Source organism: Plodia interpunctella, chromosome 21 (genome assembly GCF_027563975.2).
Source record: "Plodia interpunctella isolate USDA-ARS_2022_Savannah chromosome 21, ilPloInte3.2, whole genome shotgun sequence".
NCBI lineage: Eukaryota > Metazoa > Arthropoda > Insecta > Lepidoptera > Pyralidae > Plodia > Plodia interpunctella.
In genome coordinates, this window is record NC_071314.1 from 1,498,489 (window position 1) to 1,516,045 (window position 17,557).

Consider the following 17,557-nt stretch of genomic DNA (forward strand, 5'->3'; position numbering starts at 1 on the left):
AAGACCTGTGAACCGAAAGGTCCCAGGTTCGAATGCTACTTGTGCCACATGAGTTTGTATACGAATCTGACTCATGTATAGTAGTTTTTATCGACCACCACTTGCTTCCGGTGAAGGAAAACAACGTGAGGGAACCTGCACACTGGTTGATTATTATTAACTTGTTTGTGAAATGGATAAGGAAATGGCCACACCATTAATAATGCCAAGAAAATTGTTGTATGTGTTTCCTTCCACGTAATGACCACGACCCTCACCCATGAGGAATACGACTATAGGGCATATAATCATTGTAATAATAATATTATCTCTTCCTTGTATGAGCGAAATGAAAGATATGATCGGGTCTATAGCTTTCTCTGTCTACGACTGCAGTTGCTCAATAAAGAGTCAAAACATTTGGCCAGCTGGCTAACCAACGGGAAGACGTAATGGCGGGAAAGTAAACATGTGATTTGTACAGATGTTATTTTTGACGCTTGGATGACGTGAATTAGCCATGAAAATTTTAAAGACTCGTTTAATTACACACTACATGCTTACATAATACAAAATAAATGCCCCTGACGTGTCCGTCTATCTGTATAAACGCGCTAAACTCAAAATCACTGAACGGAATTTTGTACCAAAAGGTGTATAATTTGTTATAGTTTACTTTACCCGAGTGCAACCGCGACAAATTATGATAAAATTATGGCGTATGAAGGATATTATATAAAAATTGGCCCTGCTTCGCACTAAATTCGCACGAAATAGCAGTGAAAACTGTATCACAATCCGTTGCGTAGTTTAAAACTGCGTAGTCTGAAACAGACAGGTACAGGCGATTTTATTTTATACTATAAACCTATTGATGTAAAATGAGTCTCTTTTAAAACCATTAATAACATCATTACGTTCTCAGCCAGAGTCATAGACCAACAAAAAAGAAACGCCAGGTAATCTATGGTAATACATTTTACATTGTAACATAATATTATTTATCAGGTAATTTAACAAAATGGTTGCTTAGGTAAATATGATAATTTGTGGTTATGAAAATTTGAATTGTGTTCATCATACACATATCTTGTTGCAATCAAGAGATGAAAGATGAAACGTGAGATTGTTCACGTTTTTCAATTGTTAGATATAATACTGAAGACTGTTATATATAAGAAATACTTAATATCTACAAGTATAAAGATGAATTAATATTAATAAATTAAAATTAAGTAATTATAACCATTGTTTAGTCTGTAGGTATTAAATGTGTTTTAAAAGATTTTTATACTTGTACGACATGACTATGTCTATGTGTGGAAATTATATCTGTCTGTCCCCACATGAGATAAAAGATGTACAATCACTCAATCCATCAATTTTGTGGAGGAAGGGATCATTTCCAAAATCAAACCTATCCTACTAATATTATAAATGCGAAAGTTTATGAGGATGGTGTGTAATAAATGGATGTGCGAGTATGTTAATCTTTCACGCAAAATCTACTGGACAGATTGTTATGAAATTTGGTAGACGGGTAGAATATAATTGGAATAACACATAGGGTACTTTTTTAGGAAAATTCTCCGCGAGCAATGCCCCGGCGCGCGGCTTGTCATTCATAAAATTAACAGCAGATTCTCAGCGCTCCACAAATCGATTGTCCTTTAAAAAAACTCTACTCTCTCGGCACTCACACGGCAATTGCCACAGTAAATACAGTTTATTTTAAAGTCACATAGTAAACTAATTCTTGTCTTTGTTAAAATTTGAAAAAATGTAATGACAGCGCGGCCGCAGCTGTCGAAATCTCAGAGAAACATCCCACTGAAGGAACTCCACCGGCGCCTGTGGCTCTTAAATTACATGATAATGACTGTTTAACCAGTAAAGAAACACCATATAACGTCCTCATATTTTTTTATGCGTATACACGTGTTGCATAACAGAACTGCGCTCAGCTTCTTACAACCAACGGATTATTTCATGCAGAAACTATAAAAAGATGGAGCCGATACGCGGAGGAAGTTGCACCCTCCAATCTCTGCATCTAGCCAACAGACTGTGACGAATTAATTTATAATATTCACAGATATATAAACAGAACATATGTGTTCTTATATCTGTGGTAATATTTCGTAATCCACAACCATGGAAAAACTATGACGATATACTGGAGCCCTTAGTCCCAAGAACTTTTTGATACAACATATGTTTATTGCTATCTCTTTCATCGTTATCTCGACCTCTTTTTCTTATGCATTGCTAAGGATATATATTATACTTTACGGCTGAACTCCGAAGTGCGGCTATACCTAGTTTAGGCGGCTAGACCTAAGTGCAGCCGATCATCGGAGTTCAGCCGTAAAATATACATTAGATTAACGTAACAATCCAAGTTCCATTCATTCATTCACACGTCAAATGTCATTCATTCTTTTGCTTCATATTTATCACTTCAGTATGACTTCACTTGATTACAGATCGTTGAACTATTGACACGTATTGTTATTTCCTAAGCTCTAACTTTCAAAAACGTGAACTCAGTATAACAGTGAAAATTATCAATTATATTAGCCTTTTAAGCACCCAGTTTTCATTAAAACCTCGCCCCAATTACTCAGACATAAAGGTCCATGCAGGGTAACTATGCTCGCACGCCAATAGATAGTATGATTCCTATTTATTATGGTTTTACCCGAGCGAAGCCGGGACGGACCGCTAGTTTACAAATAAATAGGTATATATTGATTTTATGATGTTCATATATCTGTGATTTGATTACTGTCACACGTGAACATGAGACGAAATACTTATGTTACCACAATGATGCGGTGACTATCACCCAAGTAATGAAATCATTATGTCCACAATTACACATAGATGCATGGCATTTTGATAGTAAATCAATTGGAGTTACGTAGCAAGTGACGCCTCCATTTGTGTGTTTTTATATATTTTTAAAAGATATCGGAAGTTCTCAATTTTTTTCAGAAAATGCCTGTTGGGAGTTGGCACCTTACGAAAATGTACGGAAAATTCCAAGAGAGACACTCCGAGTACAAAGAATACGAACACGAGTACGAACTCGAAACATCACTAAGAAAAATCTAGATTATTAAATGAAAATCCTTTGTCACGTTTAAAAAAACAGCCATCTAAATTCATTGCAAATTCATGCCATGTTATGGTAAGCTTAATACAGATAAGTATGTACTATTACTAGTAACCGTTTTATAGTATTGTCACAGGTAATATAATAAATACTTCCATTGCTAACACAGAAAACCTTTAAATGTAGCACAGATAATTTACCAAGAAATATTTATCAATCATCAAAAATGCAGACGGCCCAGATTTTACACATTCAACTTTCTGTCACAAAACCGAAATCGTTTAATTTATTTTCTTGCTCTTGAGTGTTAGTTTAAATTTGCATCACAAATAAGCTACAAATGGTGTGATGGTTTAGTTATTAATTTGGTCGTTGGGAATCATTTGTAAACTGAAAAATAAATGGCAAGTTATGAACTAGCTTTTTAGATAAAAAGTGGGAAATTACAGGGGAATATGCAAAGAACATTTAAGAATATCATCATCGCCTCGTACGACATCAATAGGAGGATATGGAGTGGTCCTATTCTAAGGCGGAACCACACGCGTATAGGCGTTCTTAATTATAGTCGATAGCCCTGTTAGAAATAATATTCTCAAATAGGGAAAGATCAAGGGATGATGGATCCGTTTATTAATAAAAATAGGTAACAAAATAATATTAGGTATCAGTATCTTAGATAGGCCTTTCCTTCCTCATACAGATCCTTAAGCTAGAACAGTTATATAACAACTTTAGCAATGAAAATATAAAACTACGTAGTAAGCAATACAGTCTTCACAAGGGCAAAACAGTACAATTGGCGTCTTCCTGTCACCGTTCCCCCAGCTTCCTGCCTTAACGACATCGCATAACCCATCTTATTGCTAGGCCACAAGGTCGAATGTTTACTGGCAAGATTCGGAATTAAATCTGGTATAGGCATTGTGACAGGAGATCCGTCAAGTTTATAAATACAGCGTTTGAACGGGACTTGTTGGATATTGGTTTCGTTTCGGTTCAATAATCAATATAATTTTTGTACTTGAAAAATATTTTTCGATCAATAAATACTAATTTTTATTTTATTTATTAGGCACACAAACAGAATACAGGAATAATACAATACATAATTTCATTCAACAATAGTTTTAAACTAATGTATATAATCCAATATAGTGTACACAGCATAACATATAAATTTATTGAATAAGCAATCCTTAAATAATTGTATCAGAATAATTGATAATAAATAAACTATAAAGTATATTTTGTTAGGGTTCCATATATAAATAGACTGGTTCTCTAAAATAACAATATCCATTTAAATAATTTATATAAAATTTTTCTAAAATAAAATCGAGCGCTCGACGCCTGGCTTGAATGAAAGAAGAAGAGAATGAAAACTGGAGATTCTTTTTCGTAGACGACACTAGCAACGTGGCTTTCGAGTTTCTCTGTTGGCTCTATCTATCCAGCAAAAGACAAAACGCGATACTGTATCTGTGTAGAAAATTAACTTGCAAAAAATACTGACATAATAATGGCGCCTCGGCCACCCGAGGCGTAACATTTTTATTGATTAAATATTTTTTTAAATATTTTTTAAATATTTTTTTTGATTCCCACGTTTAGGAACCATATAATAAAGAACACGATTCGGACTTGGCTGGTCTTCATATAACAGAATTTGTATCATCCGGCGGCGACGAGGCCAAACTTGAAAGTATTTCATAACGAGAACATTAATGAGTTTAAAAATACATTACATTGATAGTGTTTTAATTATGCTCACATACAGCCAACAATACAAGCACAAACATACACAAATTTATTGCAATTTCACCGTTAATACCAGGACATAGAAATCATTGTATTATTCGAGAAGTTTATGTACGATGTACATGCAGCGGATTTCACGAAAATTGTGCTATTCATTTTGTTTACCTATATTTACATTATTTATTTTATTTTTTTCGCAAAATTAGGACTTTACAATCAGAAACATTCAGCCACTATCAAGTTCTTTTTATTTATATAATAAACTTTATCGCACACAATTACAAAAATTTTGTACAAAACTGAACATATTATCTGCTTCAAGGCTGAGTTGTCAGATTATACCTACCTACTTACTACACGTTAGTCAGATAGATTCAATAACTCTGGCATAAGTAACATTCGAATCTGGGGGGCTACCACGAAACATTAAACACGAAGCACGTCATTACGCCCACGCGTTCTCTTTTCCTCTCGATATGGGAAAAAGAGACAGCATGTGGACGTAGGCAACGTGTTACGCGTTTGTATCAACGATCACTGCTGCTTCTTCATTTAATTAGACCATTTTAATTGAACTACCATGAAACGCAGATAGATACAGGCGCAAACGTACGAACATTGCATAGAGTAAGTAGTTTGTATGAGAGCTTTTATTTACCGCAAGGAAAAAACAGTAATGTACATCGAAATCGTAAAATTTGGCGAATGAAAGTGTGGAGCCGGCGGCAGGGTGAATTTCACGCGCGTTTTGAACTGCGCCGCGTGCTCACATTAGGGTTTATTAAATTGTCTGTGATTGTACCATACACAGTTTTATAAATAAGTAAAGTGAAATTATAAATAAGTATGTACAATGTTAATTTTGTAAATGTTTAATTAAAAAAACGTGATTGTTTATTTAAAAAAATGTCGGGCGCCAATGAAACGCTACACGCTGCGTTCAAACGGTCGTGAAATTCATCCGGCATCACTACAATACCTATAAAACAATGTCGCTTCCCGCTCTCTTAGGGGATAAACTGCGTTAAGCGTGTGCACGCACGTGAGCACGTCGCGGGCCACGCTTCTGGTGCACGCACGTGAGCACGTTCGCGTGCTTATGCGCGGGCATCGGCGCGTGCATCCGCGTACGCAGTTTTCTCAGTACAATTTTGACGTTGGAGGTGTACAGTCGAATAAGTAATAATGGATAAATTAATGTTGTATTATTTATCAAGACGACGGCGACGACGAATTGCCAAAAAAAGACGCCAGCCAGTAAGCCCGTTCGTTGAATCTAGGTTACTGTGCGGGGAATTCGTGGTGAAGTTTGGTATATTAAGAAAAAATGAAAGGTTTTTTTTCAAATATTTTAAAGTTTCATTACAAGTCTATGATGAATTATATTCAAAACTGGAGCCCTATTTGAAGACTAACAATCTACGATTGAAATCTACGTCAATCGTATCACCAATGGAACGATTTGCAATGACATTGCGGTAAGTAAAGACATTTCGATATTAATAATCATCTTTATTCATGTAAAAAAACAGTCATTATTTAACAAAAGTTTAGAACACTCATATTTTTTGCCAATTTATGTAAGTCACATTACTGTTTAGCCACATCAAGCAAGAAAGAAGAAGAAGTTCTTATTGTTTCGGCAGTGACACCTGAATATGGCTTAAAATGTTTTTCTTGATGTGGTTCACTCTGTTCTTAGGACCGAAACACATAACCGCACACTTATTAATCATCATATTAATCACAGTTTCTTATATTTATTAATTATATTTTGTTATTTCTAAATTACACAGTTTTATCTTTTTCGTTTTTTTTATCTATACCTACGTATTCACTTATTTTTTTATATACTTAATCACAACAGTCATCACAGTGTCTTGCATAAACGCTACGTTACAATTAGTCATTGATTATTCATTTGAAATACACTAATAAAATCACAGGTTCAAGTTTAAAATAAAAAAACACAATAACAGTTAAAACAGTACAATAAGTCTAAATGTCTTAATTATAATAATATACCTACCTTACAAAGTATTAATTATAATGACGCATATTGATTGCAAGTTTTTACATATGAATATTTCCCTTATTAATTATTCCCTTCTATTACTAGATCGGGTACTAATATTATTTTAAATTCTTATTTATCATCACAATCATAATCACAGTTTACTACATAAAAGATTAAATTTAAGAAGAGGACATATGAAGGAGCAATGTTATGAGTAGGTTCAAAAAAAAGGTCCATTAAGTAAAAAAGGGATAGTCTATTGATACACTTTTTTATTTGACCCCAAAATAGGGTTTAAGATAAAAGTGTCCGAATCGACCCCGTTTCTTTCCTTATGAACATGACACCTCAAGGCTTGTAAACTTTTGGCGAATGCCCTTGTATATCATAATAATTGCACATGAGACCAGAAAAATATAAATATAAAATTGCGCTTTTTACTAACTTAAATAGTTCTTCATGTTCTTCTCTTTCTTTTGTTCTTAATAATTAAACAGTCTTAATCAAATCTTCAAAGTCTTTCTTGTTACCTATTTATTCATTGTTCGTATCTGATCTTACATTTAAGGATTCTAAATCATTCGTTACCGTATTTTGCGTTAATGAAAGGTCATCAATGGTAATAATCATTTCTTTTTCAATATCAATTAAAGCTTCTAATACTTTCGTACGAAATAATAATTTTTTAAAGCGACTCAATTTTTTTACAGTTGGTAATAATGACTTAAAAAAATTCAAGTCTTCGTCCATATTATCTGCAGTGTTATTCTTCACGCAATTTAACAACTCTAATTCGAAATCAGTTGGCGATTCGCACTTACGTTTCTTGGAAGATCGTGTTTCTTTGGTAACGCTGGAGCTGGTGCTAGGTACATTAATCAAATCTTCTTCAATAATCGTATTATTTTGTGAAGTTCTCGGTGACGCGTTTTGCTCTACTGACTGATTAAAATTGTCTGCCGATTCTTCTCCTTGAGTATTCGAGTTTGAATCTAAAAATGACAGCATGTTATAGTAAATGTATGTTTTATTTGCCCTGGAACCGGAGCCTGATTTAAGTTTTTTTTTAGTAGACCTCACTCTTATATAAGTGTCTCTTGCAGTTTTCCATCTTTGCTGCAGCTTTTTCACTGAAACAATAACACAGGTATTTTATTTTATTACAGATATTTAGTTAGTGGACATACCTTCGTCGATATTCATCTGGCGTATCAGACAGGACTAACCACGGTCAGAAAAATAGTAACAGAAGTTTGTCAAATTATAATTGAAAGGTTAAAGGAAGAATGTATACCAAAATTTTCCCGTGCGCTATGGGTAGAGACTGAAAAAGGTTTTTTAACGCAAGCCCAGTTTCCTAACTGCATAGGTGCAATAGACGGAAAACATATACGCATTATAAGACCTCCACATAGTGGTTCCCTCTATTACAACTATAAGCATTACTATTCTATTGTACTGCTTGCAATGTGTAACGCCAACTATGAGTTTACCTATATAAACGTGGGAGTGCAGGGTAAAGAATCTGACTCCGCAATTTTCACACAAAGCCGATTGTACGAACAAATCAACAATGACTTAATAGATATTCCTCCTGCCAAAGCATTGCCCGTAATACACAATGATAAACCAACCAACATTGCTGCAACCGCAGCTTTGCCCTATATTATTGTAGGAGATGAAGCATTTGGGTTATCTAGCCATGTCATGCGGCCATATGCTCGAGCTCTCGATTTAAACTACAAAAAAAAAATATTCAATTATAGGTTAACGAGAGCGCGACGTTATATTGAGTGTACATTTGGTATCATGGCTAATAAATTTCGCATACTCCATCGTCCATTGAACGTTGGAAAAGACAAAGCAATTTGTTTTCTTAAAACAATTTGTATTTTGCATAATTTTATAAGATCAAGAAGTCAAATTAATGACTTTCATGATATTGTCATTATACCAGACCATATACGTTCAGTTCGGGGGTTAATTGGAAATACCCACAGAGATTCGTATACATTACGCGATAACTTCGCAGATTATTTCGTTGCAGACGGACAGCTGTCATGGCAAGATCGCAGTATTTATTGAAGGCTTTTTTATAATTTATGTACATTCAATAATTGAATTTTCACGGTTTTTTACCACACATTTTTTATTAACATAGCAGGCATATTTTAATAATATACCTAATGATTTTATTTGTTAAATTCATCGGATGTAACCAGTTGCGCCGCCATGACAGTCGAAAATTATAAGAAATTCAGTATTCTTACATTAAATAGGTAAAATGTTATGTAATTACGCATAAAATGAAACTTTTTTTCTTTCATTACACATCCAGTGATGTGTAGTTTGTACAGTGTCTAAAAACACAAGTAGGCATCTTTTTTACTAAAATATTATTGGTACTCAAACACATGTAGACGCGACACCGATTGGAGCGTGACTAACTGCATGGTAGGCAATTACCTTCCATTGCTCTTGCCTTTGAAAGCGGGCGTATAACTAATCTAGTTATATAAAATCATAGGATGTAACCAAATAACTTAGATTGTTGTAAACTAAAGTTGAGAGATGTCAAAGAAAAACCTACAAAACTACAAAACGCACGCTTATTTTACAAAGTTACTAGCCCAATTCTAAAACCAATATAATAAATATTTTAGTTGATAATTGTTTTATTTATTTACCTACCGATCCACTGTTTCTGCCCTAAAATGATTTTGAACCCTAAATACACCGATAGTGTGAAGTAGTGTGAAGCTCGCAGTCGTGAACATACTGGTTGTCTCGTGACGCGCAAAATGGCGGCGACCGCGTGGCCGAAAGAAAGAACCTTGGAATTTATCGAGCAATAATTATATAAAACCATACCAATATTATGGGACATTGTTCACACGAATTTCACAATGTTCAGAAATACGCAGTATCTCTGCACTAGTTTTGAATATAAGCATGATTTTATATTTACATAGGTAAATTATTGTAAATATTCCGAGTTTTAATTTTATAGTTGGATTAATTGTTGAAAACATTTAATTGACACAAATACAATTGAAATAACTAATTATATATAACTAATTGCATAGATTATTAAAAATAAAAATTAGGCGCAAAGAATAGTTTACCTAACCTACGTTATTATAAAATAAAAAAAGAGTGTAGGTACTTACCTTGTATGTTTTTTTCTGCTTCACTCCAGTCATCAAAATTTTCAAACAGTACTTTACAAATGTCTAGCCATGCTTTTGATTTAGCGTCCCGGTCTTTAAATATTTCGCTTGATTGGTCCCATATGGCAGGACGACACTGAACTTCAACAATTACCCTTTCTGTATCAAAATTTGTCATTTTTTGTTATGGGCCGGGCACGCGCGTGCGGTCGATTCGAGATAGCGCTGTCAACTGAACAAGCACGCGCGTGCACCCGCTAGCGGGCTTCGCGCGTGGACCCGTCCAACGTGATGCGTGATCACGTCGCGTGCATGCGTGCTCCATTGCACGGAAGTATCACGCGACGGGCTCACGAGCGTGTGCACGCGCATGGGCACGCGCGGGTCGTTTTTGTATGGACACGCGAGAGGCACGCTTAACGCAGTTTATGCCCTTATGTATGCTTATGTATTCTTATGTATCTTTAAAAATACACAACGGAATTTGGCTCGGGTTTTTTAAAATAAATAGTGTGATTCCCGAGGAAGTCAAATTCAAATCCAAATTAAAATAATTTATTCAGAATTTAAAACTTCACAGGCACTTTTTCACGTCAATTTTTATATTAAATAGTTATTTCTCACAAACTACAAACTACTGGCATTTCGGAACGACCACTGCTGAGAAGAAATGCCGAAAGAAACTCATTTGAACAGTGTTGCTCCCTATCATGCCAGAAGGGCTTACCATTATTGTTTCTTACATTTTTTTTCTAATAATATATCAAAGTACATAATGTACAAGTTTGAGGAGTATAATTTATTATGGTTTTACACGAGCGAAATCGGGACGGGCCGCTAGTTACTTATTATAGACAGTAGCGACCTCGCGTCAAAATAACCGTAGACTGTCGAATTTAGCACAGAACAAATTCACATTTGAAACAGCGAAACATGCATCAAATTATTATTGCGCGGATCTAGGCCACATATTATGGATATCCGGAGTATAATGTTCTGTACGAGTAATAACAAAAGTTAATAGTGTCCGAAGAAGCATTAAATATATTAATTAAGATTATAGTTTTGTTTCTTTGTGCTCCGGAGCTTGTTTATGTCCGCTCTCGTCTCGGTCTATATTTCCTTTTTTGTTGATCTATGAAGTTTCTTTCTATTTTAAAACGAATAAAAGGTTTTCAATTTGTTTCGACATTTTTTTAATATTACATGACAGGTAGAAGACGCGGGTCAGTCTCCTTCGGACTTCTAGAAATAATATAATATATATATAATAGCACTAATAATAATGTATGATTGAAGCATTTTTATCTGTTTATTGTAATAATTAATGTGCCATAATTTAAATTTAAGTGAATTTGATTAAATTATATAAATTATTATTATGTTCATGTAAGTAATTTTAATTGAAAATGTTTGATTGTGTGATTGATTTAATTTTTATATTTTATTTTTGAAAATTTGGTATTCGCGGAAGACCAGCGTCGTGGCTCATGCTATGATCTACGACACATTCTGAGCGAAGGCCGTTTTGGTGTATAATTTTGTAAAAATTTTGTATGTAAATAATTTAACTAGTGTAATGATACATCCAAATAAACAATTTTTCTTTCTTTCTTTCACTATATTTTACTAAGATGGCGAGTAGCTACAAAGTCTATCAATAATTACTTCGGAAACCATGGTGCACGCATCTTTTTTTTAATAAGTATCATCCATGTATTCTAAATTGCTTATCCTACGATTTAGGGATCTTCAAGACTAGAGAATAGCGGAGAAAAAAGGCATTTTTGAGCTGGCGTGACGTGAGCGAGATGACCACTCTTGCTAAACCTAATTTTTGCCTAAGGCCAAGGTTTTTTATTAGGAGTATAGGTAAATTACTTGTTGTACTTGTAACTCCCTAACTAGTTGTAAGAAAATGAATCCATACTAATATTATAAGGACGAAAGTCTGCCACGTTTTCACGGCTAACTAAACCGCTGGGCCAACTTTGACGAAACTTGGAATATAGTTAGCAAAGATTCGAGGTCAGTGAACCGCGGGCGGAGGTTCGGGTGTCGGTTAGTACACATTTATTACAACGGGGACCTATCCTACGTAAAATAAATATTTCAACTGGTTACATAAGTCAAGGGCGAGTAGGCTTGGTCCAACAACCGTCACGGTTGATGCTGTGTGCAATCAGTCGTGACATTCCAGTCCTCACAGCACACCACGAACCCAGCGGACTGACCACCGACAGATTGACCACGTCGCTAGTATTCTTTTTATACTGTGACACCAATACCTTGAAGTATAGACATAATATATGGGCGCTATATATAAGTTTATAAGTTCTAACCATTCCTTAGAAAAAACTATTTTTTATCAGAAATGGTTAGTTTTGTAAATTTGAAAAACAAAATGATCCTGTGATTGTGCCATTTTGTGGTGGAACCCCTGACGTACAAGTAACAATTAAGGGTGAGTTACACCGTCACATTTGACGTTGACAACGTAGCGTTATAAGCGGTTTTCTGCGCACATTTTAAAGTTAACGTTAAAGTTGACGATTAATAGAATAAAATTATGAGCATGCTTAACTTATTTCCGTAAATGGTACCTATTGAACATTATCACTGTTACTTACATAAAAACTTATTGTAGGTATGTATTAATCTCGTATTATTAATGTACAAATATACGTCATTGATTCTCGACTGGATTCTCTCTACATATATATCAAGATTATGACATGAATCCAGTCAATGTCTCTGTTATTTTAATTACTTGGTAGGAGCTGGTTCGCACTCCTCAAAGCAAGGATGCACTCCAATTTATAAATAGAGGCAAGAAAGCCTTGTAGGGTAGCCTCGCAGGCTAACATTCCTGATGCACTGTATATGAAATCAACCCCATTATTTATTTCATCAAACGAAGTCTTGAGCCAGTTGAAAAGAATTGATAATAAATTGTTAAATGAATCTTTTGAGACCCTGATAACATTGATAAAAAGTGGGAATTAATTTCCCACGAGGCTAATGCAGTTGAATGCTTGTCAAGATGTCCTGCCCATACCGAGCGAGGTAATAGCGGCTAATTTACAAGCAATTCGGGTTGATTGAAGTGTTGTTCTCTGTACTAAGTATCTGTGCATAGAACTAATGCAAATAATTTATCTCACAGTAGTCGAAAACTTCTTCAAATAATGCAGATAAAACGTGTTTTGCTCCTATTGTTCAGTCTGCGCGGTGCGCGCGTTGTGTGAGTGCGTGCTTTGCGTGCATTATTTTTGTGACAATGTCGAAATTGTTAAAGTGTTCGTCGTGTAACATTGTGATAAACGAAGTGTTAGCTTTTATATCAAATAAAATTGAAGTGATGGACGAAGAAAGTCTTGGTCGTCTATGTGTTACCGGTTTTTCGGAAAATGATATAAAGCTTGCTAAGGATCTATTATTTGAGTCCATATCAACGGCAAAAAGAAAAAAGATAAGAAAGAGGCAGGGAAAAGCTCTTAGAGATATCGACGACATTATTTGTGTTCTCAAAGAATTACGTCCTGAAGAAATACCCGTTTTTGTCGCCAGAGAGTTGCACAAATTGCCACCAGTGACATTTGACCATGTCGATGTAACTCGGTTATTAAAAGACAACTTAAAGATGCGCTATGATATAGACTATTTAAAAGAGGAGTGTGTCTCCAAAAGGCAATTGGAGGAGCTAAAATTGGAGATTGAGAATTTGAAAAAAGCTTCCATTGTTAACAACTTTCAAAGTAAAGTAAACTATAAGCGAGGGGCGTGCTTAGTGGACAGTTTTGAATATGATAGTGGCCCCATGGGATTGCCTCCAGCACATATTGAACAAGACATATCAATAAATCATCATCTTTCGTCAAAAAATGTCTGCAGGTACCGCCCAATAATTGAAGGTAGTGTAGAATCACGTACACCAACGCAAACTATGAACGTATCTAAGAGCGATGTCGACGCCGGATCAGCTGACAAACCGGTAGCGGACCGTGATACTTGCGATGCATTGATGACTCATGACGTCTGCTTATCGCCCGAGTCTGCTCCGCCGCGACACACTGCCGGCCCGAACCAGACCGATCTATGCGAAATAAAAACACTGACATCGTCAGAACTTCTACCGGAGGGTGAGTCGACGTCAGAAGAGGGGAAGTGGATACCGGTGCAAAACAGAAAGCGTAATCGATTTGCAGCAAAAAGAGGAAGTGCAGTGGTTGGCGATAGCACCAACTTTAAGGCCGCCGCTACTAAGGTTGCTATTTATATTTACAACGTTTCGAAGGCAACGACAGTGAGTGACATTGCTAACTATGTACATAAAAAAGTAAACATTCCTGTTACGCTAGTAAAAGTGAATATGAAAGTATTGAAGGATTATGATGCCTATAAAGTATTCGTTCCCAAACAAAATATTGATTTGTTTTTGAAAAATGATTTTTGGCCAGAGGGAATTGCATTCCGACGTTTTATCGACTTTGGTGGAACGAACGGAGGCTTACCCGGATTATCGAGTAAAAATACACATAAATAATGTCAGTTACAACAACAACTAAAATGATTAGTTTTAACTGCAAAAACGTAGTGCGATCAGTGGATTGTGTGAGATCCTTGTGTCAGAAGGCCGACATAGTTGCGCTTCAAGAGACGTGGCTACTACCGCATGATATCCAGTTTCTGGGCAGCATAGACGACAACTTCGCGTTTACAGGCAATTCTGCCGTGGACACATCCGCTGGAGTGCTGAGAGGTCGACCGTATGGGGGAGTTGCGTTGTTGTGGCGGAAAGCGGTATTCCCGTGTGTATCAGTGCTAACATGCAGAAGTGTGCGTCTCGCGGCTATTAAAATAACACAGGGTGAGCGTTCGTTTTTGGTTATAACAGTGTACATGCCAACCGATTGCAAAGAAAATTTAGTTGAGTTTACGGAGTGCATGAGTGAAATCTACGCTATTGTTGAAAGTAATGATGTGGAAACAGTGTTCATTCTGGGCGACTTCAACGCACATCCCGGTGAGCAATTTTCCTTAGAACTATTGAATTTTTGTACTGAACAGTATTGGTCGTGCATTGACATGGACTTATTACCAAGCGATACCTATACTTTTGTTAGTGACGTGTATGGGTGTTTGAGGTGGCTAGACCACTGCGTAGTGACTGCTGCGGCCCGTGCAACCGTATTGAATGTGTCAGTAGTCCATGGTGTGTATTGGTCTGATCACATCCCAATGTCAATTGAGTGTAATATTAATGCTATCAAGCCTAAAATATTGTTATCAAATACTCCGCAGAATACAGTACGTTGGGGGGAAAGGGATGCGTGTCAGATAGATAAATATCATGAATTTTGTCATTCCAAGCTTAAAGAAATTCATTTTCCGTCCGAATTTATGGAATGTGCTGATAAATTGTGTCCTGATCGAAATCATAAATTATTAATTGACGAATTGTACAACAATATCGTCTGTATTCTCTCGGAGGCTGCTCAGATTACATATAGAGGTGCTAGAAATAAGAAGAAATTTCAGTGCGTTCCTGGCTGGAATAAACATGTCAGTGGCGCTCATAGGGAGGCTCGGTATTGGTATAAAACTTGGTTAACTTATGGTAAACCTGGCACAGGTTATATTTATTCAAAAATGTGTGAATCAAGAAAATCATTCAGGTCTAAACTAAAGTACTGTCAAGATAATGAAAAACAGATAAAACTTAATATAATTGCTCAAAATCATAGTAAAAAACAGTTTGGGAAATTCTGGAAAAACACTAACAGACTCAACCCTACACCGAGTCTCCCTGTGAGCGTGGCGGGTGTAACGGACCCACGTGATATCGCAAATGTTTTTCAGCGACACTTTCAGGTTCAGCCACATCTCGAACCAGTGACGAGGGTGCAAGATGCTGAGTGTAGTCATGAGACAGGTCAGATTGTGCGTTTTTCTGCGAAGGAGATATCCATTATTATTGATAAAATGGACAGAGGCAAGTCTCCTGGACATGACGGCCTCAGCATTGAGCACCTGAAGCACGCAGGAGTGCACCTTCCCAGGGTTCTGGCCTTATTGTTTAATTTATGTATTAGACATTGTCACCTGCCCGCCGATTTAATGTATACAGTTGTCGTACCTATATTGAAAAATAGAACTGGTGATGCTTCAGATCTGACGAACTATAGGCCTATCTCACTCGCCACTGTAATAGCCAAAGTACTGGACAGTCTGCTTGACAAACATTTGGGAGCGCATATTGACTTGCACGATAACCAATTTGGCTTTAGACCTGGCCTGTCTACCGAAAACGCGATCCTATGTCTCAAGCAAACTGTGCAGTATTATACAAAGAGGAAGACACCAGTTTTTGCCTGTTTCCTGGACTACTCAAAAGCGTTTGATTCCATCGCATATGATGTACTCTGGGAAAAGATGGCTAACGACACTACGCTGCCTCGGGATGTTATATCAATATTTAAATATTGGTATAGTAACCAGAGGAATAGTGTGAGGTGGGCTGGCGTGCACTCGGACGTATATAGGTTGGAATGCGGGGTGAGGCAGGGGGGAATGAGCTCACCGAAGCTGTTCAACCTGTATATGAACCGACTGATTGGGGAGCTCAACAGCACCAACATAGGTTGTCACATAGACGGGGTGTGTATTAACAACATTGGATACGCCGACGATATGGTGCTGTTGAGCCCTTCGATCGGTGCACTGCAGAGGCTGATAAACGTCTGCGAGACGTATGCGGAATCTCATGGGCTCAGATATAATGCCCGCAAAAGTGAATTTTTAATTTTCAAGTCTGGGGCTAAAACTTATACCACTACGCCAGTACGGGTGTGTGGCACAGAATTGAACAAAGTGGATAAGTTTAAGTATCTGGGCCATTGGATAACCGATACGTTAAGTGATAACTTGGATATTGAGCGCGAGCGCAGAGCGATGGCTGTGCGCTGTAATATGTTAGCCCGCAGATTCGCGCGTTGTAGCAAGGATGTTAAGGTGACACTTTTTAAAGCTTACTGTCAGTCCTTCTACACGTGCAGTCTGTGGGCGGACTATACGCAGCGCGCATACAACGCTTTGCGCGTTCAATACAATGACGCGTTCAGAATATTGTTTGGGCTGCCGCGTTTTTGCAGCGCGTCTAAAATGTTTGCCGACGCCAATACTGATTGCTTCTATGCAATTATTAGAAAGCGATGTGCGGCTCTTTTAATGCGATTACGTTCCAGCTCAAATAATATTATCCGTGTCCTAACCGACCGATGGGACTCCCCATTACTGTCTCACTGGATTCGTCTTCACACCACGGTGGATGTACAAATACCGGTGACCAGGGGGTGGGATCCTAGCTGGTAGGACGTACTGTTTTGTGTCTTATGTGTGATATTTTTGGATAAGTACTGTTTTCTGTTACTAACACTAGTTTTAAGTTACTTTGTAAATTACTAACAATATATGGATTACGTCCGAAATAAACATTTATTTATTTATTTA

The 17,557-nt window shown here is 36.6% G+C and overlaps 2 protein-coding genes and 1 long non-coding RNA gene across 3 annotated transcripts in view; 1 reads left to right on the plus strand and 2 right to left on the minus strand.

The window, feature by feature from the left end:
- The window catches only part of LOC128679151 (rho GTPase-activating protein 9-like), a 109,081-nt gene that overhangs the window by 70,849 nt on the left and 20,675 nt on the right, over positions 1 to 17,557 (minus strand). The window lies entirely within an intron of this gene.
- On the plus strand, positions 5,869 to 9,545 carry LOC128679154 (uncharacterized). Its single transcript, XR_010370206.1, has 2 exons — positions 5,869 to 6,336; positions 7,586 to 9,545. It is a non-coding gene; the product is annotated as an uncharacterized LOC128679154 (long non-coding RNA).
- On the minus strand, positions 7,346 to 10,476 carry LOC128679158 (uncharacterized). Its single transcript, XM_053761210.2, has 2 exons — positions 10,046 to 10,476; positions 7,346 to 8,005 (listed from the first exon to the last, which is right to left on the minus strand). Exons 1-2 carry the CDS (start codon positions 10,221 to 10,223, stop codon positions 7,410 to 7,412), a joined length of 774 nt encoding a protein of 257 aa, XP_053617185.1. The 5' UTR covers positions 10,224 to 10,476; the 3' UTR covers positions 7,346 to 7,409.

What these genes read in the sequence shown, in the direction of transcription:
- LOC128679158 (XM_053761210.2), bottom strand. Translation starts at nt 10,223, where the DNA reads ATGACAAATTTTGATACAGAAAGGGTAATTGTTGAAGTTCAGTGTCGT. An exon ending in AGCAGAAAAAAACATACAAG is followed by an intron (nt 8,006 to 10,045) that starts GTAAGTACCTAC and finishes TTATTGTTTCAG; the next exon opens with TGAAAAAGCTGCAGCAAAGA.